Source organism: Neolamprologus brichardi, chromosome 19 (genome assembly GCF_056152115.1).
Source record: "Neolamprologus brichardi isolate AB-2024 chromosome 19, ASM5615211v1, whole genome shotgun sequence".
Taxonomy (NCBI): Eukaryota; Metazoa; Chordata; class Actinopteri; order Cichliformes; family Cichlidae; genus Neolamprologus; species Neolamprologus brichardi.
Window position 1 is genome coordinate 8,986,543 of NC_142122.1, and position 25,236 is coordinate 9,011,778.

General features: G+C 39.7%; 1 protein-coding gene across 1 annotated transcript; it reads right to left on the reverse strand.

The window, feature by feature from the left end:
* Positions 1-998: 998 nt before the first annotated feature.
* Positions 999-23,359, reverse strand: paplna (papilin a, proteoglycan-like sulfated glycoprotein). The gene is given in 28 exon segments (XM_087832849.1): positions 999-1,545; positions 1,547-1,677; positions 2,403-2,578; positions 2,996-3,104; positions 4,022-4,149; positions 4,498-4,644; positions 4,807-4,852; positions 5,764-5,891; positions 5,985-6,143; positions 7,482-7,947; positions 8,494-8,620; positions 8,732-8,816; positions 9,002-9,200; positions 10,021-10,101; positions 10,317-10,467; positions 10,560-10,736; positions 11,960-12,164; positions 14,060-14,186; positions 14,290-14,413; positions 15,030-15,202; positions 15,280-15,360; positions 15,538-15,661; positions 17,358-17,488; positions 17,650-17,752; positions 18,037-18,097; positions 21,021-21,124; positions 21,204-21,266; positions 23,274-23,359. Coding segments are annotated over 27 exon segments (3,624 nt in total). The 5' UTR covers positions 21,255-21,266; positions 23,274-23,359; the 3' UTR covers positions 999-1,515.
* Positions 23,360-25,236: the final 1,877 nt, after the last annotated feature.

The following is a 25,236-nucleotide window of genomic DNA, read 5'->3' on the forward strand; positions in this document are numbered from 1 at the left end:
TTCAGATTATCTGTAAATTACCTCATACATTTTCCCAAACTGAAGGGCAGCAACAGTTGCTTGTCTCAGATCAGCACCACCGTTTTTCCTCCTTAGTATTGTGTTAACACACCTGAACGCTCCAGACCAGCAAGCTTCCTAAATGTCTGCATTTATAAAGGAGCACTTGCAATTGATCAGTTCAAACTACCTCTTCATGTTGGCTCACATTTTGTTAAACAATAACATGACATAACATGATGTTTGTCTGAGGTTGTGTTTCCATAATCTTAGGGAAAGGGCCAGATTATTTTTTTATGACATCCTAATGTGCAAAGCCTTGGACCTGAACTGTAAATATAAAGATTATTAAACAATGAGTTTTATTTTACTTAGTGGCTAAGTAAAAAAAAAAGTAAAATATTGCACTATACCGTTTATTGTCTGTCTGAACCAGATGTGCCGTACTATAGCTCACAACTATACTAAAGAATATTCAAGATATAAAGAGAATGCTCCACAAATATACACCACGGCGAGGAGATTAAATACTGATAGTTAGCTAAAGATTGTTGTTTGTAGAGCCAGCAAATCCATCTTAAAGCTAGAATGTAAGTAGTTAAATTATGTTTATGAAAACAACACAAGAGCAAAAAAAGCTGATTGCTGAGAGATGTTACAAATGTTCATCTTAAAGTTTATTCTTACTGTTAGACATTGCTTGACTTGACGGTTTGAGTAGATACTGCAATATGCAGTGGAAAACATCTCTAATAAATTTAGAGATGTCACTGAATTATTTTCCAGTGAAGGTTCAGTTATGTTCATGTTCAGTTTCCATCAAGTGAATGAGAAACTGTGCTTCTCATGTTGTGCGACACCTTGTGGTAGAAACTGGAACAATTCAGCACACAGGTGTATAACATACAGTCATTGAAGTCAACCAAAGTTTTTTATCAAAATATGACCTTTATTGTCAAATAATTACATAGAAATAAAAAAATAGTGGAAAAGTCTTGTAGAGTTTCATTATATGATACAGAAGTAGCAATGAGTGCAGCCTTGTATCAGTGATTTACTGGCATGAAAAAAGTAATTTCCCCTTTTTTAATAACATATATAAGAGTTATTATCATCATGATTCTCAAAAAACAGAGAATATATAGATCAAGTGAGAGCATAACTCATTTTAAAGGTGTGGCAGAGTAAGAACGAGTTCATCGTCTCATCACATTCAGACTTTACACAGGTTTACGTTATATTTTAAGGCCCATCTTTTATCGCTCCATAAGATTCCCTGAACACCACTTACTTTGTAGCTTTAACTACTGTGCATCTACAGTGATCCGTCCCTTTTTTAAGATTGCAATATTGAATTACATTTCTGTACAATCTGCTCAGGGTTTTTTGAGTCCTTTTGGCAAATGCAGCAGCTCGCAGTCGACAGCTCGAGTTTTTTAGAATCTAAATGGGAATTCAGATCCCACCCCAGTGTCCACCACCACACATCACATAGTTTTTACACCCTCTGTGGCTTTAACCTGGTCGACCAAACCTGTCGTTTCTGCTGTGAATGCCTGGTGCAGCTGGCGCAGCAGAAACTGGAGTAGTATGAGTTGGAGCAAAGTCGGGCGTAAACTATCAGCTCACAGTTGGCAAGATCAGACTGGTCCACACATTCTGGCGGGATGTCAGCGCCTGCAGCAGCACAGTAGACAGGATCAGAGTCACATAAATATAAGTACAACAGATTAATCAAGCTACATATAACACTTTTTATGGTTCTACACTTTATTTTTAACTGTTTGTTCTCTGCATTAAACAGCTTTCTTGTTTATTATGTCGTATAAAATGTATTGTTAAATCTTTTAATTTTTTTTGCTTTGATCCTTTGTGGATCTTTAAATACTTAAAAAAAAGCTAAAATAAAAATTTAAAAAAATTTAAAAAAATTTAAAAAAATTAATTTAATTAAAAAAACGTTAAAATTTAAAGCCTGAGCAATGAAATATTTGCCAGAAAATTCAATTTCTTTTTAAAATGGAGTGCCTATGATGAAATAAAATTTTATTAAATATTAATTTGCATATATCAAATTAATTTAAATCATTTTAATCTGTTAAAATGTAGATAATATTCAGTCATTTTTCTGCAATTGATTTCTTAAAAATGCACCGTGCAGTTTATGTTGTTGTTTTTTTTCAGGAGGAAAAGTCACACTGGTGATGTAGAAATCTAAAAAACTCAAAGTCACTCACATATAAAATATGATACACTTCACTTTAAAGGGTTAAAGCAAAATCATTGTTTAAACTCAAGCTAAAAAAAATAAATACATTATTTATTCTCCACGATATCATCAAGTTTTTCTACATTCCCTCTGCAGTGCAGATAACAGGTCTGAGCTGATTTAGCGTTCTCACCTTGCTGTGTTTCTTTAATGACCTTTACTTCAGCTGTGGCGCTCACAGAGTAAATGCCGGTGTACGCGTTGCAGGTGTACGTGCCCTGATCAGAAGGCTTGACATTATTAAGGATCAGGCTGCCGTCAGAAGACAAGAGGATATTGCGCCCATCTGGACGCACCGGTACACCATTTCTGTATTTAAAGAGAGCGACAGGAAATGTTTAGGTACATTATTTAAATGCATTCAATAAGCACTTAAATTAAAAATCAGTTCACTTTTTTTAATGCTTATATTAATGCATGTGTGCTCTGTAACTGCAAGTAACAGAAATACAACTCATGGCTTTATTTCTGGATTTTAGGGCCATGAAAGTAAATAATGTCAGTGTTGATGACAACAAGAACTGGATTTATATATTTTTTTGTAGGCAAATATCACCTTATTTAACATTTAAGTCTTTAAAGTTATAGGGTGTATTTTTGGGGTCATTTTTACTTTTATTTGGGATTCTTTTTGAATGCTATATAACCTAAAATCAGACAGTTTAACAGATGTTTCATGCATCTCTTCCACTTATTCTTAATGATGTCTAATAAAGTAGTTTTCACCTTGACCAGCCTATATTGACGTTGTCTCCTGACACCACACAGGGAAGCATGCCCGTGCTGCCTTCTGACACTTGGATGTTATTGGGAGCTGTTGTGATTTTCAGATCAGCTGGACAAAGAAACCAAGAGAAAAGATCACTAATGTCACGTTTTTCTCATATTCAGTTTTTACAGTTTTATCCTGGGTGTTGCCCTATGGGTAAAAGATTTTTTTAAAAGACAATAACAACAACAATACCCCAAAATAAAATTGGTCAACAAATACTTAAATTAAACAGAAAAAACAGCTTAGCTATTACACCCACCCTTTGTACAGTGCATATTCTAAACGACCACAAGATTTAAGCAAATTATTAACAATAAAGGAATGTTTCATAAGCAATAATAATCACACTCCAGTTTTATATTTGATGTATAATTGTTGATTTTAAATAAACTACACAGCCTTACTTCCTCATAACACTTCTTTCCCAAGTTTATTGGTCTGACAGAGAAATAGATTTCTTAATTATGTGATCAACTCAGCTGTAAAATCTTAGGAATGTAAATTCATAAATAATATGTTCATGGTCTGGATCATTGGATTAGTGTTTATTTGGTGTTCCCACACAGTCGGGAATGAACTGAACGGAAAGGAAACAATCCGTTTACAATATGTGTTAGACTTAAAATATGGTTTTATATAATAAAATAATAATAATTTAGTTTAATAGTAATTTAGTTAATATATTTCTATGAGACTTCTACTACAGTTTATGTCTATTAACACACACTCATACATTCTATTTCAGCACTGTTCATTGTATTTGAACAGTGCAAGCAGAGAGAGAATCAGGCAGTCAGTGACATTTACTGATCTCTGCTGGTGATTATCTGAAACTGCAGCCTCGGGTTTCAGTCTCGCAATCATAATTTCCCTTCTGAGTTTGATAAGCTACCTATCTAGCTATGTATCTATTGCACACAAGCATCCAAATGGTACATGTTTTTAAAAAAAAAAATGATGAGGCTATGAATAAAACTTACGCTGGACTCTGAGCTGCAGCTGTCGCTGCTCCAGCTGCTGCTGGTTGGAGGCTGTACATGTGTAGACACCAGAGTCATCAGACTTCAGAGGGCCGATGATGAGGGTGCCATCTGAATGCTGAGTAAACCTGCAGCACAGCCAGCAGACAGGACCTCAGTTTACACCGACTTCTTCGTAAATGACTCGTTTTTATGGTTTAAAATGATAAACTACCGAAACCCTAACAGGCAAACCACGGAAATTTATACCAAGCTGGCTTTAACAGTGTCTGCATCTCTTGGATAATAAAACAATCTCACATGGATAAAGACAGATCAGGTTATTTTCTTTAGACTCCAAAGTTCAGCTTGAAGGTAATAGATCTCAAAAATAAAAATACTAATAGTAAGACCAGTGAATAAAATCAAAGAACTTTCACTGCTAGCAATGTTTTTAATAAAGGGTTCATAAAATTCTGAATGTCTTCAATTATTACCTGGGATCACTGATTATCTGTCCATCTTTAGTCCACCCAATGCTGACAGACTGCCGAGCTGAGGAGGGGACAACAGTGCAGGGCAGTCTGGCAGTTTGTCCTGCTCGCATTTCCACCTGGGCTGAGCTTGAGCGCTCAATACTGAACCTGACAGAAATTACAGGGAAGCAAAGACAATGTGAAGTAATTCATTTATACTGTTAGAAATAAATCAGAATACTGAGGTTTCCATGTGCCCGGGCTCTTAATATCAACAGAAACCGTAAATAACCATCTTCAGGTGCACAGATCCACAGATATTCTTCTCACCTTGCAAATGGACCGTCTCGGGGAAGCGAGGTAGGAGATGGTCCCTCTGTGGCCGAATACACAAACACAAGCACATATGAATGCTCGCAAACAATTCAACACACTTGCAGTGAGCACTTGCACAATGTCATTGCATAAACACCAAGTGAGTTTGCAAGATCAGCATGTTCTGACACAACCTATGACATCAGACCCACCCCAAACTTTCTACATGTTCATGTGACAGACTAATTGGGGTCAAAGTCAGTCAAATTAGCAGTTTGACCGAATCCAGCCCCAATTAGCCGATTGTATATCAGGGTGTGAGAACGTCATTCCATGAAAAATCAGCCTCCAAACTGACCCCTTTACAATCAGGTGCAAATTTTTACAACTTTTGTCTTTTTATTGAAGCAAAATGTTACATTCACACAGACTCCATAGTATATATAGGATGTCATTTCACACAGATTCTCAATTGAGACCATCTGAGACCCCTCTGTAGGAATTTTGAAACATTTCTTAAGGTAGATTTTACTTTTTCCAGGCTTGAATTGATTCCCAATGAAATGGCCTGGAAATTGCAATGAATTGCAATGCCATTTAGTCTGTGGATATGTATAACAGGTGAGTCCTGAAATCAGAGACATACCACCAAATGAAGACTTCAGATAAAAGCCTTTAAATATCACCTCCCTCAAAAATGCTTATCGATTAAAAGCTCTTTATCACTCTGAGCCTCTTCCAAAATATGCCATTTCCCCTTTGTCAGCAAAGGTCACTCTGTTGACATCAACTATAAGAATATGTAATTCAGATCATGTCCCACATATCAGTTTGTTTGGACTGTCATAGTAATGTTTTTCAAATTTTTCCACTACTTTGTATCTTAACTTACTTACCTTCAGATATAATTATCTGCAAGTGAACCTACCAGTCTTGTTTTGACCATAGAGATTGTGGCTGAAATGTAATTACCTGAGACAGCCAGGTAAATGTAGCGGTGGTCTCTCTCTCGTTCTCGAGTGGCCACACACAGGAACCAGCCAGAGTCCAGCTTAGAGACAGGACCTACTAACAGAGAGCCATTGGGCTGTTGGTGATGCCTAAATGCAATTAAAAGATAGATATAAATAAAAATGGAAACAGAAAAACAACTTGAATGTAAATTAAGTCACTGAGTATGTTTCTCTACATACCTGTGAGTTGATAGAGGTATACCATCCCTCCTCCACTCCACGACAACGGTGGAGGAAGGTGGAGGGCTGACTCGGCAGGGCAGCACAACTGTTTGGCCAACTAAAGCCTCGACTGTGGATGGGTCGGTCTTATCAATCGTTACCCCCCCCAGAGTCAAGCTGAAGAATAGGGAGTGATAAAAGGAAAGGAAACAGAAGGAAAACAAAGGAGAACAGGAAGAAGGAAATGTGAAAGGAAAAAGGACAAAGGAAGAGACATTTGAAGAAGGGAAGAGAAAAAAAGTCACTTTATGCTCCACTGTTGGTACTTTTATCAGCAGCCACCAAAGCAAGCATAAAGAGCGCCCACAACCTGGCTTTAAGAGTTTGTCAGATATAGCTCAGAGAAGAGAAATCCACATGCAGCCCAAAAAGTGACGAGACAAACAGTGCAAAAAAACCCAAATACAAAATACCACTAACATACAAAAGAGACAAGGACACCTTTCATGTAAAGTACCCAAACACCACTAAAGAAATCTAAATCTAATACCATCTAAACAAGAAAGAGAGATTTAGGGACCACACACATAGGATGACTGAATTACCACAGCAGAATTTTTATTAGTTTGATTTCATGACATTTAGGTGAAGACACCAAAGCCCAGATGTGATGGTGGTTACTGACACAGAGAGGTAGCATGCACAAATAAGCACCAACAATAATGACTGACAGAGAGCAGTGAGTCCCAAAAGCATTAAACAGCACTGATGTCCATATAAGGTGTGTGAGGTCTGGTGACTTCTTCCCGATTTGGTTGAGGTTAAAGGAAGAAATGAGGTGTTGCGACATAAGCAGGCATGAGAGTGAAAGTCTGTGGAGCTGGAAAGAGCTGTGGCTTCAATATAAAGCAAGAGTTTAGATTATATGAGCATCGAAAGAGTCTACAAAGACAGCATGTTACACAGAAGCACAGTACATTAAGTATTTTGTTGAACAAAATCCAGGAAAAATGGGAAAGGTTGTTGAAACTCAACACCAGGCTGGAAAGCACACAGCCTGATTTACTTGTGGGTGAGGTTAGATGTGGTCAGAGGTGTGCTTTGTTACACCAGATGTTACAGGAAAATGACACACCCTGCTGTGTCAGAGTGAGAGCTTAACCACATCGAGGGTAAGACTAAGTTAGCTAATGTTCTCCGTTTTGTTCCCTGATAGATTTTACTAAAGAAAGTTTAAAAAAAAAATTGGATTGCATAAAATATAATTTGCTTATATATGATTTTTGGTTGCTTCAGCTCCACCGTCATATTTCCAGGATAGGTGAATGTGTCTTTTGATTGCGTTTCCATCTCCTCTAGCCCACTCTTTGGCCCTGCAGGGTAGAGTGAACTGGGGCTCCTTCAGCATGAATTAGAAGGCTCTGAACAGCATTACGAGGCCATTAGTGGTAGTAGTGGGGTTGGATCGGGTAGGGTTAGCTTTTCACTGCTCTCCCTGGGTCTTTGGGGTCTTACCTCGCAGCTGGGCCGGTGTGCTGTGCAGCTGTGCCATGTGAAGGCCGGCGTACCCGCAGGTAGACTCTACCTCTGTGGGCATTAGTGGCTGCACTTGTAGCCTGTCTGCTGGTGCTGCTGGTCGAGCCACGCTGGACTATGAAAATCCTCCCCATGTTGCGTGACCGCCCATCCGTTGTAGATCCTCTTCCAGCTGAGGTCTCTGCTCCAGTCGTGCTGTGTTCTCCAGCTGCGGTTCTTGTAGACTCTCCAGAGGGAGCTGCAGGCTGCGGGGCCTGCCGGCTGGGTGCAGGTCGTGGACATGCCCGTTTGCACTCTGCTAGGGTCATGAAGTTATTGCTGTTGCCGTGGCATCCTCCATACCAGAAGTGCACACATTTGGAGGAGATCACATCAAAGTGGTACCGGGACACCCAACTGCTGCAGGAGCCAGCAGCACGGGGCAGGGAGCAGATTGATCGCTCAACTGCACAAAGACAACACAATGCAGATCAGCTGTTTGTCATTGTCAAGCATTTTCTCAAACAGGGCTGTCTTGCATAGATGTATTGTGCAAATACAGAGGAAAAACAATATCATAGTATTTTTATCAAGTATAATTTGAATGTTTGTGTTCAGTATTACTACTAAAATGTTACAGTTTACTGCAGTCACATATTTGTTTATAGTCGGTTTTCTTACTACAGCACTATGGGGCCTGAGGAGTAAACATGAAAAACAACTCCCATGTTTTCTATTCAGTATGCGTCCTCTGCTGCATACCATTTTTTTGTTTCTCTGTCTGATCATTTCTTCTCATATTATTACTGCCAATTGCTACAACACCATCATGGCCATGATATCAATCATGCCCATGAGATGCAGGTGATCTAGATCAACTGGATAAAAGCGACTGTTAGAGTGACCTCTAAATTGGAGCATCTCAGTAACCAACAGCACAAAATTATATCTTAACTGGAAATAATATAAAAATAAAAAAAAGATTTCTCTTCATTGAGTTTAGAAAACTTACTATAATTTGGAGGATTGGGGCAGCCCTCCCCATTGGGTCCTCCTGCAGGTGTGGTGCGGTCATAGCAGCAGCCATAGGTGGTGGTGCGGCATTCTACTGCATTATCAGTAGGGAGAGAAGGTGTAACCTGAAAAGGCATGACACATGAAATAAGGCAATATTTTCCTATTCTTTAAAGAATTTGACTGACATTTGACTAATGTTTCATTCATTCAGACTTTTGTGTGCTTTTGCTTACAGTTGGTGCAGGGTTCACATACTCCGCACAGCCTTCCTTATTGGGGCCCTGAGAGGCCGTCACACCATCTTCACAGCAGCCATAACTGACAAACAGAACAGGAAGAGAGCAAGAACAGTTGGTATTAAAAGTTTGAGCTTCTGGTCACGTATAATGCCACATAGTCCCTGGTTAGTAACCAAGTCAGCGACCTAAAAAAAAAAAAAAAAAAAAAAAAAGGCTCTGCATATGACCTCAACTGCAGCGCAATAACAGAGTGCAGGTGGATACCTGGTCTGAATGCAGGATGTTGGGACAGGAGAGGGAGCTGGAACTGATGGGCAACCCAGACCCTGGGGGCCTCTGGCTGAAGTATGCCCATCTGAGCAGCAGCCATAATAAGACTGGCTGCAGTGGAGAGCCGGGGCGGAGCTGTGAGGGTCGTACACTGCATTCGTCTGGGTTGGATCTCTTGTCTCAGGCCTGCGGGCTACAGGCAAAGCCAAGTGAGCGGTGAATTCACACATTGTACATGCAAAACAGACCCCATAGTTCACCATGGTTCACAAGACAACACCATACAAGCAATAGGGACGTTCACACATCGGTTGAATAAACAATAGAGTCTGTCATTGTGTTTGAGACCACACAGTGAGTCTGTACAGGATGCTGAAGAACAAAAAAAAGCCATACTCCTTTTGTTTATGGGCTAACAAAGCAGAGGAAATTATAAAAGAAATCATGATCAGCAATCTGACGTAACAATCTGAAGGGAAATAAACACACAAGACGTCAAACTTAAAATTCCTGACCACTGGGACAGCACATGATGCTGAAAATGCCAGAAACGCCACTGCCAGCACTAGCAGACTTCAGTGCTTCAGAAATATTTTAATCAGGCCAACAATGACCATGGAACCATAAAAACATGTCAATCAGGCCCAGATAATTAGTGCTGGGACAGGCTGAATGGGGATGAAGGGGGGTGGAGGGGTTGCTGGGGACAAAGTGACAGGAGTTATATCAGCAGAGAAGAGGGGATGCTGAGCAACAGAAGGGCAATCACACCTACAATTAGCTTTTAATGCTCCCACCAAAATAAGAAGATGGTATGTTTTGGTAGTTTTAATTGTTAACAACTGGCTGACAAGATGTTACCTTGGTGATGTCACCTTGGTGATGTCACATTGGGCTTTTTCAGTGGTTTTTTGTTTACTTTCTGAGTAACTACGTAGCTAAAAATGCTTATGTACTAGCTTATTTTCAATGCTGATGTGATTATGAGATGCCTTTGAGAGGTGGAGTCTAACCTGTTGCGTGATCTGGCACATAAGGCTGGAAGCCAATCTGAGTGCTGTCATGTCCCCGTGGGTCCTGAATGCTGGGGACGACTGCACAAAGTGTGGATAAAACAAACGCAGAACAGTGTAAGCATGCCATTGCAACTTAACTGAAGACTGGCAGCAGTCACAAAATGTTAAATGTAAGTCTGCACATGGTATTTATAGATTGCAGTCTATTAAGTAAATGGAAATTTCACAACTTAACTTGAGAAATAAAATAACAACAGGTGTATTGTTTATTTGCTTAGTTAGCATTTGCTCACCCTGTGGGCTGTAACAGGGCTGGGTGTTGCAGCGCTCCACTGTGAATGGTTTGGGCTGGGTGTTACACTGGTCCACAGGGTACAGGTTCCTCTCCTGATCAGAGCAGATCACCTGGCGCTCTCGTGAGCCAGATCCACAACTCTTAGAGCACTGCAGGTAAATGGAGAGAGTTTTTCACCCATACAGCTGCTATAACTACATTTATGAGTCCTTGTTTGGTTGCATGTGTGCATCAGGTTTACCAGTCCCCAATCTCCTACGTGCCAGCTGATCTGTCGGGGGCAGGGGGCCATCTCACATCGTTGGACAGCGGCCGGGCGTAGCAAAGCACTGCAGGATGTTTCATCCAGCTTCGTACCATCTGAACCCATACAGGTCACTTCTCTGGTCTGCTGACCTGAACCACAGGTCACTGAGCACTGCAAACACAAGGATTATATATAAAGTGCATAGATTACGCTTTTTCATAAAGACCCAAGAAAGATGAAAATTTTTAAATATAACCCAACCTTACATGTTTGTGTGGTATTTTAACCTTATAGTCAAATGTGCTTATCATGTAATTTTACATTTAGGACTTTCGATCTGATCTGAGGTTTCTTCCTGTGTAGAGGGAGTATTTGCTTCCCACCATCGCCAAGGTTTGCTCATAGAGGGCTGTTTCCAGAATACTATGGCATCTTACAGTAGAGAGTGCTTTGAGGTCTATGTTTTGGTGATTTGGTGCTATATTAAAAAAACTGAATTTTTAACTGCAGCACGGTGGCACGGTGGTTAGCACTGTTGCCGCACAGCAAGAAGGTCCTGAGTTCAATTCCAACATCAGGCCGGGGTCTTTCTGTGTGGAGTTTGCATGTTCTCCCCGTGTTTGTGTGGGTTCCCTCCGGGTACTCCGGCTTCCTCCCACCGTCCAAAGACATGCAGCTTGTGGGGATAGGTTAATTGGATAATCCAAATTGCCACTAGGTGTGAATGTGCGAGTGAATGTGAGTGCGAATGGTTGTCTGTCCCTGTGTGTTGGCCCTGCGACAGACTGGCGACCTGTCCAGGGTGTACCCCGCCTCTCGCCCTATGACAGCTGGGATAGGCTCCAGCGCCCCCCGCGACCCTGAAAAGGAGAAGCGGAAGCGAATGGATGGATGGATGGATGAATTGAACTGAGTTGAGGTAAGCCCCTTTTTTCTAGAAACAAATTACTCTAACAGAGTGTAGATTAGATACCAGTGTTTATTATAGCTCAGTAGAGCAAAAACCAGCTTCTCTGCTTTGTAGTTAGTTGGAATAACATATTATTTATGTATAAATCTTTGTTTAGGCTGTTTTAGGGACTGCAATTAGTACCATCTTCACCCTCACAATATATTACATTTGTTCCCAGAGTCAGAGGCCAGAGGCTTTTAAGTATGCAGCCTATTTTTTCCCCAAAGTAATCGACACAACGGCCAGAAACTGTCAGAAATTCCCTTGATAAATGTGAATGCTCTTAAAGTTCTACTTCCTTGATATCTTTTCTATCTCTTCTACATGTTATGTAGAAGAGAGAGCCCACATTTTTACTGTGTGCTGGTTGTATTTTTTCTTTATTTAATTTATTTATAAAGTCTTTTACCAGGATTTAAATAGAGTTCTACAGTTTGCTCACCATGCTCCATCCAGTCACATGGTACTCAGCACATTTCTGCATGTTGCAGGTCTGCAGAGAAGGAGGAGCGTCACCGTAAGTGGCACAAACAGCATCCTCCACCACGCGGGGTCCAGAGACATCATTGGAAACACACTGCACACTGCGCACCTGAGAGCCTCCACCACAGGTAACTGAGCAGGCGTTCCACTCCCCAGTTTGCCAGCTGAGAAAACCACCAAAAGACAAGAAACAGGAGTCAGTCTCTTTGCTGCTGATATAGACACTGTACAGCTGAACATACAGCATACACAGCTTCAGCCAGGAGAGGAGTGATGGGAAGAGTTTCGTTCCAAAATCAGGAAAAACAAATGAGTTGAACAAATACTGTCCAGTTTGACTTCACTGCTCTTCAGAGCCGGTTTTTTACGTTTTACTTTAACTATAACGTAAACATTTCTTCATCAGTACCTGACCAGAGACACAGTCTTCCATTAGCCAAAAATTCTTGGCTAATGAATTCAAATTTTTAGTAAATTATGTATATATTTTAAATTTTATTTTTGGTTGGATGCATGGATAAACTAATACGGGAAAGAAGCGTTATGATTTTCAGCAGTGAGAAATACAAAGACATTTATGTTACTTTTTTTTTTAAATGAGCAGAATAACTTGACCTATGACCTACATGCTAAACCTATTTGTGTTAACATATCAGCATTTTTTTTGTTTTGACTGACAAATTCAATAATTATTTCATATTTGATGCAAATCGCTGTTTGGAATGAAACCTCCGAATGCCTTTAAAAGAGGCTGTTTGAACAAAGCCTCTCACATGCAGCTAGAAAAACTACTGGACACATACACACTGATAACAACACTTTCAGAGACAGACGTCGAGACACCAGCTGATCCCAGATGATACTCAGACAGTGTTTTTCTCACTATAATAGGTTAGAACTGGCACTAATGGGGCTGCTAGAAGCACAGGCAGAAGTGAAAGCAGCAATAAACAGCAATTTAATTCCCCGCATCTCCGCAAATTAAGCATCTACTGATTCTGGCTTTAGGTGTTAACTTTAATGGATACTGAGGGTGCAGTTAGAGTCACTTGAGCTACATAAACATCTCAGGTTTCTAAGCTGCAGCAGCATGAAAGAAAAGAAAGCAGGAAATACCAGAAAGTCACAGACTAAAGCGACTATTTACTACTTAGCACTACTGCTGTGTCCCAGCCTGAAAAGTACACAATCCCCAACACCCACGGCATGACGATCTTTAACCTCTAAGCGCCTCACAACACATTGGCTACAATATTGCACAGGAACAGAGAGCTTTACAGTTTGCTGAAGAGATCAGGCAGCAGCCCAGCTCAGGAATCAGACACAGGTGCCACAGCTTAAAGGTTAAAGAAGAGTTGGCTCTTTGGGGGGGAATGCTACATCCAATCATCCATCACTCACTTTACAAAGTGCTGGATGTTGTCTAAGGTAAATGAGGGTCATTAAAAGGTTGAAAGGAGATCTCTGAGCTGGACAGTTGCCCCATGCCTTCATCCTTATCTCACATGGACAGAACAGACTTGGCACTAAAGACGGACTCGACTAGAGTCAAACACTTCTAAAGGGGGAGAGATCGCGCTTTCAATCAACATTTATAACATTTCTGGTCATTTTTGACATTTTCAGCCCAATTTTATGGACAAGTAGCCAAAAATGATTTGTTGTAAAAGTGTTTGTTTGACAGAAAGCATGGAAATGATCTAACAGAGCTAATAAAAGAATCTTTTCAAGGAAATAAGTGAAAGTGTTTAATTATTTAGATCTTCCCCCGGTGTTTGCAGTCACCTAAAACTCCTCTACGACCGCTGACCATGGGTTACCTGAACACAGAGGCTCTAGGCCTCTTTGAGGATCTCAACAACTGTGGTGGATACAGGTACGCCATCCTTTCAGACAGGCATAACATACCAACAACAGTCAAAATGCTGCTCTGGGAGTTATTTATGGTACTCTTTAAATTCATTAAGAGTGGAGCAAAGTAAACTCTGGAAACGTCTAAAATTTAACTTACATTTACTGAAATAACACATTTCATTTGAGAAGTTTAAGCATTACTTACTTGCGGATTTGTGGGCATGGTTGAGGATTGCATGTACGGTTGCTCTGTGGTCTTGGCAGAGAAGCACAGAGGTAGTCAGGGTAGGCCTCATTGTCGATTGAACAGAAGACCAAACGAGACTGGTAGCCTGATAAAGGAAGGTATGGAGCTATTATACTGTCCAAAAACAAGGATGTTTAAAACATTTTAAATAAAATTATGCTGGCAGCACATAAAAGTTGCAGTCTAACCTGATCCACACTCTTTGCTGCAAGCAGACCAGGATCCATAGCTCCAGTAGTAGCCCTCTCTGGAGCGTCCATTTGGAAGGTAGTATTCATATTCCACTCCCTGATTGGGCTCCTGGCTGATCAGCTGAGGGGACAGGGTTAAACATACTTATTGATTCATTTTAACTCCTACTTTTATCCACACATCCAAAACGCTACCTTAAGTTTAAAATTTTAAACAAACACTTATGGCATGAAGAAACTAAATGTTTCGCTTTTCTGGAAATGTTTCTCATATATTTCTGTGGCGGAGGTGTGGTCCCTGGCTCAGCTGCAGGGGAGGGAGCTCAACGGGGCGGTGCCAGCGAGGCAGGTGAGAACACAGCTGGTGGCGTTTGGACTGATGACAGTCTTTTTTCCCCTTTTAGTGAGGCAGGAGACGAGAGAGGGGAGGATGTTTTTTTTAATTTATTTTTTTATTTTTTTGGGCGTCGTTCCAGACCACACTCCATACCAGTTGGTGGCGGTAATGCACCTTTCAATTGTTTGCCAACTGCCAATACAAATGTAAGAAAGAAAGAAAGAGAGGGGAGGATGGAAAGCTGAGACCAGTGCAGACAAGACCATGGGTCGTTGTATAAGAACCAAAACAAACTTGACATCTGTGAGCACAACCATTGTGTGTGTGGAGTGCATTCTACAATTTCATATTTATAACTCTGTGAAGTCTATTTGATCGTGAATGGTCATTTGTTTTTTACCTCAACAACAAGTGGTTCGGTGGTGGGGCCACGGCCGATGATGGTTTCAGGGACACTGTCGCCCTCAGCACCTCTCTGGTAGTACAGCATGGTGCCGCCAATAGGTGTGGCTCTGGAAAACTCAATTACCCAGTGGCCATTGAGATAGTATTCTCCACGTAGATTCTTGATAGCTGTAAAGAAGTTGTAAATGTAAATTATTTTTGATTATCTTGTAGTGTGTTTTCTAAAAGGTCTGACACACACTTACCGAGGTAGTTACGTGTGGCATGTGTCTCTCTGATGCTGATGCTGGTGGCTCCAACGGGGATGATGAACATCTGGTTGTAGCCTGAAATAAAAGTGGCAAAAAAGAAGAAACTGGGGTTTAAACTTTAGGAGAGGATTTAAATGACACATATTTAGATGATGATGATTTATGACATTTATCAGGTACATGTTGGGTACATATATCATTTGGCATATCATTTGGGAGTAAGCGTGACCAAATTAGAAATATGAATCATACCGGTTGGCAGGTTGCGGGCTGAGAAGCTGTTCTTGACGCGGTAGCAGGACTGGCTGTTACCCCCACACTGCAGACAGGGGTCCTCCTGCTGAGGAGACTCCAGCATGTTGTCGCAGCCCATACGCTGAGGAAAGGAAAAGTTTGGAAAAAATGATCAAAAAAGAAGATGAAAACCACAGTTCACCTCAACCTTTATTCTGTGTCATTTAGGTTGTCTTCTGCAGATATAAACAAGCACAAATAACATCATTTAAAAACTTGAAATCTTGATCTTAATCAAAATCTGATGTGTTCATCCTGTAAAATTCCTGTCTTTGTATGATAGCTGTCAAAGTCACTGCTCCACTATAAACTGAAAGAGATTAGAAATCATCTGCTGAGCAAATGTCCCGAGAATATATGTGCTAAAACATTATTTCTGTGAAACGTGTAGTTTGAAGAAAAACATGGTTGGAGGTGAAATAATTGAAAATAAATAAATAAAGACCCGAGAAAAGAGTGGATTTGGGACAGCTGTTCCCTTCAGGGAAGGTGATAGAGACATGAAGTCAGAGGTTAAATTAAAAGGTTTACTCATGAGGAAAAAGTTGCAGCAATAATTGCATGAGAAAAGAACAAGAGCAGAAGTGTTTGATGTTACCACAGAGTGAAGCTAATCTTTCATCCTGCTGCTCAGCTCCACTGATTGTGTCCTGTCTGATTAACAAAGTGATGCTGCACTCCAAGATTTGAAGTCGTCAAACCCCAAATCATGGATGGGCAGACTAATCAAATCATTAGACCTAACTGGCAACTCATATCAGGCTATGTGTTGCATTTTTTAAATAAGACCTCTACAGCTCTTCACATTCCTTTAGTGTGTGGTAAACACCAAATTGCATATGTTATACATACTGTATGGTATTTGAGCTGCCACCTGCAGGGCAGAGAGCAGAACTACAAAACATGTGCCTTGCAACTTTATAATTGAAACGTTCATGCACACATTTATTAAATTGCAACCAATATATTTTTAGCAATCATGTTTTCCCAAATATATTTTGACCTCTGCTGGTCACTACGTATTCTGCATGCAAGTATAAGGCAATTTACTTTTAGTACATTACATTTAGTACATTAGTAGAAGGAGTACTTTTAGCTGTCTCCTTGTTTCCCAAGAGGTCACTACAGCGGATGGATTTTCATATTTTATTTGACACCACCCTCCCATTTATCCAGGCTTGGGCCAACACTAGGAGTAGACTAGCTTGTGCCCCATTGAGGCTGGCTCTCAAACTCTCACACAATCTTTTGTGTGTTTTTGTGCGTTAACGACTGCATGTAGCTATTACTACTGCATATAACTGTGTTATGTGCAATTATAAATTGCTTTAACACGTGTTTTCTTGTCCACATAAAAACCCCAGATACAAATCACACGTTCGTGTCAGGTACAACCGGGGTAAAAATGTCAGCAGGGATTGCCCTGGGGGTAAGTGCTGAGGAGAAGCCAACAGGAGCATGTTGAGACTAAAGAACTTACAGTACACTCATATTTGGAAAGTTTACCACTTACAATAATACAATAAATTTCCCGTTACATAACCTATAACCAACAGAAAAAAATACTGATTATTAGAATTATTAATACTCTTTCTCAAGAAGTATGGACTAATAAAAAGTTACGCTTTCAGGACATTTTCAGGACAAGTTGGAAAACATAGAATTACATTTAGATGTCACAAACCTCCTTCCCACCCTCTCTGTTTTCGTTACCTGTCAGATATTAATTTCTTTGTGTGTGTGCAAGTGTGTGCGCAATATTTGGCGGGGCATCCTACCCTGCACACTCCATCCACACAGATATCCCTCCGCCCTGGGTGACAGGGCGTCCCATCAATCACAGCTCTGCGGTGGCGGTAGAAAAAGTTTTCCCCTCTTGGCATGCAGTTCAGCTCACAGGGGTTCTCAGCTATCACAGACATAAGGCTGATTTTAACAATTTAAAGAACTTAGAAATACAAATGCTGACAAATAGCTGGTGCTTGGCAAATGTCACAAGAAAATTCAGTCAATAGTATACATAAATATGGCCTGTCAAAGCAAACTCTCGGCTTTGTTTTTGTTTCTGACCTCCGTAATATGGAAGCCATTTGTAGCGTTTCCCGTGGAAATCTGTCCCATCAAACTGGGAGCACTGCTCTTCACGGAAATCCCTGGATCCCTCTGGACAGTCCTGAGTTGAATAAGGAGATGCAGCAAAGGTCAAAGGTCAGTAATCCTAAAATAACTACAGGTTTAATACAAATTCAAAAAAATATATTTACAATGTCTTCTTTAAGAAAGAAACACACTTTTGTACTTTGGCTTAGGTTTTAGTGCATCATAGTGATTATTGCTATCAAGTTATCGTGTTAAAAAAAAAAAGCCCTTTGATATATAAAAAAAAATGTAGAGGTCTAAATATAAAAGTATACATAAAAATAAAAGTGAATCCAAATTAGTTTCACATGTGATCACCTGGATGTTGCAGGACCGATATGACTTGTCTGGTCCCACACAGTTGTGCCCTCCATCCTCCCTGAGTGCAAATAAAATAAAACATAAACATGACATTTCATGTAATAGTTTTATGAATGAACCCTGATCTGCCCGATATAGTGAGAGCAATTTCCACAAGAGTAGAAGAGACTAAGACCTCCTGACTGACTTTTATCTTTGCTTCTACTACTCCTTATGCTTTAAAAACACTCCACAACATCATAGATACATTTCTTTAGATGCTTTAGATGCTCTGTGCTTCTGAATGACCACTTCATTTAAATTTGTATCACAGACTTTCTGTTAAAAGAAGATGTTCACAAATAATCCTGTCTTTATCTTGTCTTCCTTCTCAGCAGATGCCCCCCCTCCCTGAGCCTGGTTCTGCTGGAGGTTTCTTCCTATTAAAAGGGAGTTTTTCCTCCCCACTGTCGCCAAAGTGCTTGCTCATTGTTGGGTTTTTCTCTGTATGTATTACTGTAGGGTCTACCTTACAATATAAAGCGCCTTGAGTCAACTGTTGTTGTGATTTGGCTCTATATAAATAAAATTTAATTGAACTGAATTGAAAATGGGCTGACGATCCAGTATAAAGTAATTGCCCTTAACTTCCCATCAAACTCTCTCACATCTTTCCCAAGTAAAGTTTCATTAAAACTTGACAGCTTCTCATTGCGAGACAAAAACAGTTAATGAGTAGGTGCAATGAATGTATGCAAATTCAGCAGAGACTGTCTGCACAAGCAGAAATAACAAGTTTCAGGTCTGACATTAAACAACATTCCTCTTTAATCTGTACCTGTTAAAAAAATGACCTCTCAGCACAGCAGAAGCTTCAACATCAACATTGCTAAGCCCTAGCTTTGCACAGACATCCGTGCACATGCCAGTAAACTGCGAGATAGCAGACTGTTTCGCCACTCACCATTCCAGCACTGCTGATAATTCATGATTTAGTCACCTTCAAAAGTACCTGGCCTTAAGCCGTAAAGCAAGACATGCTCCTGTCAGCACACCTGAACTGAAACTAAAACATGTCAAAACAACGGCTTTTCACTTAGTAATGGAAAACAGCACATTAAACACTACTTTCGGTTTAAAATGATACAAAACAGAAATGTGGAAAAGTGGCAGTTATTCATGCAAAATTATTGATTGCACATAATTGAAACTGATTATAGCCCCGACTGACAAAATGACAACCCCAATCATGCTTGTTTTTCTTATGAATGTGTTGGGTTTTTTTACTAAAATGAATGTATGGTGAGACATGGGAGTTCCTGTAAAGCACAGAGGGAGCTGTCAAATCACTGTGTTTAAAGGGGTGATTCAGCAAGCCTGGCAGACAAGATATGACAGAGTTCATCGGACTGGCAATGGGTAGGACCTCTTCCCTATTATTCATCATTTTCCTAAAGAAGGGCTACAGACTCACTATAAGGCTCTGACTCACTGACTGACTGCACGAACATGTTGAAAACAAGCATCAAGAGACATCAGACATCAAAACACTGCCATCAAGCTTCTACAGAGATGTAGAAGCTGCACAAACAGCTATATCAACACTTTATGATAAAAAAAAACAACATATCTAACAGCTTGTGGTCAGGTAAATGCAACAAGATATGACACAAAGTAAAACAAAGTACTTGGGCCTGTTAAAAACAGCTCCTCACAGACTTGTTCTGTCTAGTGGGAATATTTCTGCGCAAAAGAAAATAAGACTTGTTGTTTTTGGAAAGGTATTCAGTATATTAAGCTAAATTATAGGTCGCTGAGATACTCCGTCGTCTACTTTATAGGAAGACTTTTGTTTTAAGCCTCTTTGATAGTTTTATTTATAGCGTGGCTATATTAAGATAGACTTTTTTCTCTATTTTTGTAAGGTACACTGGAGAAAAAGAGCGGAAATGCAGGAAACAAAGCGGGGAAGTGACACAAGGGAGAGAGGCGGGGGTGTACCCTGGACAGGTTGCCAATCTAAGGCTAACACAGAGAGACAGACAATCATTCCTGCCTACATTCTCAACTATAGCTTATTTACTCTCGCCAGTTCACCTAGCATTCACTTCTTTGTCTCAAAATGAAATGATCCGTCAGTGCTGCCACAGCAGTCTGTCACACACCTGAAATCCTTCAGCCAGTAAGTTAACAATAAAATCTACAGCTAATTAAAAAAAAATCATAATGCAGAATTTTAATGCACTCAACTCAACTGTACAAGCGTGTTTAATTTTATATGTGCAGTGCAGTTTAATCCCAATATCCAGGTAGAATTTTGAATGCTAGTTTTATGTGTAATATAGTATCTTTACTTCAATTTTCTCATATTTGTATCTCTGTAAAAGAACTGAGTACTTCTTCCAAATGGCAATATGCCAGACGGCCCCCAGCAATACTGCAACATTTACGGGAAAAGCTGGGAGCGTGCTTACATATTAGTCACATGTGAGAGGAGAAGCTTTAAAAACCAATCCAAAAACTAAAGAAAAACTGTACGTGTTACTTAAATGTAACGACACGTGTGCCGCAAAGGAAACCTAAGATTTAATGTTGACTTTTAAAACCACTACTGAAGCAAAAAAATGGCAGCTCGAAATGTTCACCTCCCACCTGATCCTCTTCAGCAGACAACCGACAACAGACAACACAGAGACGTCCTTTTAATATTAAAGGGCCCCTCCCTGCAGTGTGCTTTTTGGGAGTAAGACAAGCCGACATCCTCGTGACTTCAAGGCATTCTTTCACAATAAAAATACACAGTCTGTGCCCGTGAACCTCACAATTAGCTTTATTCAAACAGGAAGAAACTGTGTGTGTGTGTGTGTGTGTGTGTGTGTGTGTGTGTGTGTGTGTGTGTGTGTGTGTGTGTGTGTGTGTGTGTGTGTGTTATAAGTTTATACATGTATTTATGTACATCAAGATGCATTAAAATGGATAAAGTTAGTGTGCAGAAGACTTACCTGTGAGTAATACAGCGCCTAGTTCTCACAGTCACACCCCCGCCACAAGTCCGACTGCATTCTCCATATGGACCCCATGAGTCCCAGTAATCCACACTGGGCCCCTGGGTGCAAAATTAGACATCAGAATTTGTTAAAATGACTTTTTTTTCCTGTGCTTTTCTGTATTAGCTGGGAAATTACCATGAGAGCTGGAGTCAGGAGCAGCTGTAGGATTGCCAAAGGCAGGAGCATTTTCGTTATTCCCTGGAAAAAAAAGAAGAATTAAAGGGCATCCAGAGTTAGTCACTGTGACTAATAAAGATGACTGCACATGCAGCAAACTTTTTCAAAAACAAGCCAAGAGTGAGAGAGAAACAGTAATTGATTAGGCGCACAACAAATGGGTTAACACACGCAGAACAGAGCTCTAAGGAAGAGGGGGAAAGACTAAGCAAAACACTGCCGGCTGACACTCAGTAGACATAATTTTTGTTGCCTTGCAGCATTTCCTAAAATTAGTACATCAATCAGTTTGTGGTGCTTCTGCACTGCTTGTACTTCAGTGTTGGGTACTTTGACAGTTTTACAGACAGACTTTTACAAAGTTTTTTTCCTGGCAAAATGCAAAAACATTTACTGGCTTATCTTTAGATATGCATTGTTTTTCTTAGTCCTCTATAACAGTAAGTTTAATATGTTTTCCACTGGTCCAAATAGTGATTATTGAAAAAATATTCACCAAATTTATGACTTGTTGTTCCAGTTATTGTTAAAACTGGACATTCACAATCCAAAATGCACATATAGTGACAGGAAGAATGCAGACATGAAGATAGCCTCTTTAGGAAAAACACTTTTTATCAGATGTCCATCACTTCCCTCTGCTATCTCATTGCTTAATTGCTTAACTGAGCTAAAATGTTTCCTTTGTTGCATGTGGAGAGGCTGTTTGTTTGTTTTGTTTTTTCCAGGGCAAATTGCATGTTTCCTGCCTCTCTGAGAGTGAGAAGGGGGTTGGCTGTAGCAGCCAAACTACCCCTGACCTCTTCGCCATGACCACCAAACTGAAAGGAAAGTTACTTCACAGCAAATACACAAAACAAAACAAAAAGGATGGCGGTGCCCAATTGAAGAGAATACAGGGTGTCAGCTGGTCTGTCTCAGACATATATACACAAACACTTACTGAGCCATAGGGACAAAATTGAGTAACTTAATGCCATAATTGGCCTGGGTGGGGTTAATCTGAGGCTGTTCTGTCTAGACCCGCAGCAGTCCTTGATGATGAAACCAGCAACTCCACATAAAACTTGTCATGTCATTTACTACTGGAGTGGTAACTGGTTTCATGAATGAGTTAATAAAATAGGTAATAAAATACAAATCTCTGATCCAAACCCTGTAATGTTTAATTTACATTGTTATAATTTCTATTTATTGATTATTATTATTTTTGGCTTCAAGGCTGGTTTGTCATTTTTTTCCTTAATAACTATTAACTTTTTTTTTTTTTTTAATGAATTCATTTTACACCCATCAACAACCACATTAATCGTGAATTTCTGCTTTCATTTGTTTCGGTGAATTCAGCTATAAATATTAGTTCAGAAACAATAATTTAGAAATAAACTCGCCAAATTAAGCACTTTCGAAAATAAATAGAAACACAGAAATACCCCCACAGAAACATCTAATAAAAAAAAACTTCATATCATTATATTATAGCTTTATTAAAAGTATTACAACATATTAATGAATCCTGAAACAAAGTACTAGAGTCAAATATTAATTGATTAAAGTTTTAAGCTAATAAATCTTAGTTGTTTTAACAGCGATTGTAAACTGATCCCGACTATAATCGGTCACTGATCTATTTAGAAGTTCCCTATGAGATTCCTGCCTCGCTCCGTTTTTATTGTGCCAGCTCATAAAGCCTTTATCCTCGGGCGATTGCATGCTTTTATCCAACCAAATTAACAATTATTCGCCAGGCAGCGAGGGCATGCAGTGTCTTGTGTCCTCTGTACTGTGGGTGAAGAATCTCTGCATCAGGCACCTGATCAGCCGGGAAAATTATAACAATTTAGCCTATTTGTGCTATTTCCATATTAAATAATAATAATAATAATAAAACATACTATTAAAATAAATGTTACCTCCTATGGTACCTCAGTGATATTTACAAGAGCACTATCGGTGACTCTGTGACCGTGAACTGGTTAGTTTTAAAAACTTAAAGTAAAGTCAGGTAAAATAATGTTGGATCCTCACCGTGTTCAGCGGGTTTAATAATGTTTTCTTGGAGTTCCCCGTCGGAGCTTGCAGCGCGCAGCAGACCTGACAGCTGGTTTCTCTCTCTCCGAGTTTTGACCTGAAGATGCTACCGGTGCTGTGTTCTGGATATATGAGGAAAGTTATCTGGGAGGAAACCTCTCGCTCCCTCTCTAATTCTTTCTTTCTGCCGTGCGCCCAGCCTACGAGGAGAAGAGAAAGCCCCGTTGGTTAAACCTCATCCGCGTCATTACCGCGCCTTTTAACCAGGAGCTCATCCAACCCGATTTCAGCCCCCCCCTAACTGCAGAGGAGGGGACATTTTACTCAACATCTCTAATTTCAAACTGTAATAAAATAAAAATTAAAAAAAGGGTTAATCAGCATGTTCGCTTGTTCTAGGCTCCCCACAAGCAAACGCTAAAAGAAAAAGACCCGCTTTGCTGTAACCAAACGCGTTATTATCATGCTCCCCCACTGTACCCACCGAACATATAATACAGAACATGTAACACCAAGGTAATCATCCAAAGTCATCTTTCCTGGAGGTTGTGGCTCTATTTTAAATGCTCAGTTACAAATTATAAAACTGAAAATAGGTCCCAAATGTTCCCTGGATTGTATGTTCAGCAGGAATGTGTTGGTTTAATCTTTGTGTTTTACTTTTGCCTCTTTATGTCTTGAGAAATTGCGCTTGAGAATAGAAACAGCCAAAGAAATTTAAAAAATAAATAATTACATCAAATATAGATTTCCTTTTTCAGAAGAAAAATTGTACATTATGCTAAATTCTCTGTGGGTTGTGTGGTCCGTTACTGAGAATTGCAGTAACAGAAATCCAAGTAGACTAATATAGAAAAAAGAAGTCACAGATTACAAAACATGAAAATCCTTTTCTTTAGTTTCAGATATCCACCTTCCCACTATTACCGCACAATCAGTCAAGATGTAGGGGAGACCGGGGATTGTAAAGTGGGTCAGTTGTAACACTTCCAATTTCTCCAATCAGGGCTAAGTTTCAAATGATGTGACTCATCCTGTGCATGCCCAATTCAGTTCTGCTATCACATGTGAAAAATCAGCACATTTTGTCAAACACAGACAATTTAACACGAAAAAAAGTAATTTGTATGCCAAAAAGTTTTTCTACTTTATTTCAGTTTCTAATAGCATTATCTGCTTTGCAGTTAAACTCATCAAACTTAAATTATGTTATTTGTATGTCCATGGGGATATATTCTGTGTAGGTCTTTAGTGCTAATGTTTTAGCCGTTGGCTGTAATGTTAGCTAGTTCATGGCTATAGGAGTCTGGGTCAGTTGTAACAGCAACAGTCTGGGTCAGTTGTAACAATAATGCAGATGTTACAACTTACCACACTATTACTTTAACTTATATTAAACAAGTTGGGGCAACGACATCAGCAGAGAGAGGTTCACTGGTCGCATTTGTATATGCGGTTAATGCCATTGGCAACACAATTCCTCCACTGTTTGTGTTCCCACACATACATTATGCAGACCACTGTGTCAGAGATGGACCAGTAGGAAGTATTGGTAATGGAAATAAATCAGGATGGGTGCAAGAAACAGATTTCCTCATCTTTCTGAAGCACTTTGCAAACCACACCAAGGTAAGCCATGAAAAAAAATAATGGAATTGCGATGCTGGTGAACAACTACATTTTTTCAGCTTCATTGTTATGTTCAAAATTGGTGCAAGAGTTGTAGGTTATAATGCCCACTGAGCCAATGAGGCCAAACTCCACGAAGACCAACCAAAATTAATGAAATATTCAGTTGCAGAAAATTCCATAATTTGTCTTTTTTGGGGGGTTGACATATGTTCAAAAGCTAAATTTCTGCATTTTGTCACACAAACACATACATAAATGGCTCTAAGTGCATTCATGTGTTGAATAAACAAAAATACATGTTAATGTTTTGTCAGTACCCTTATTTCAT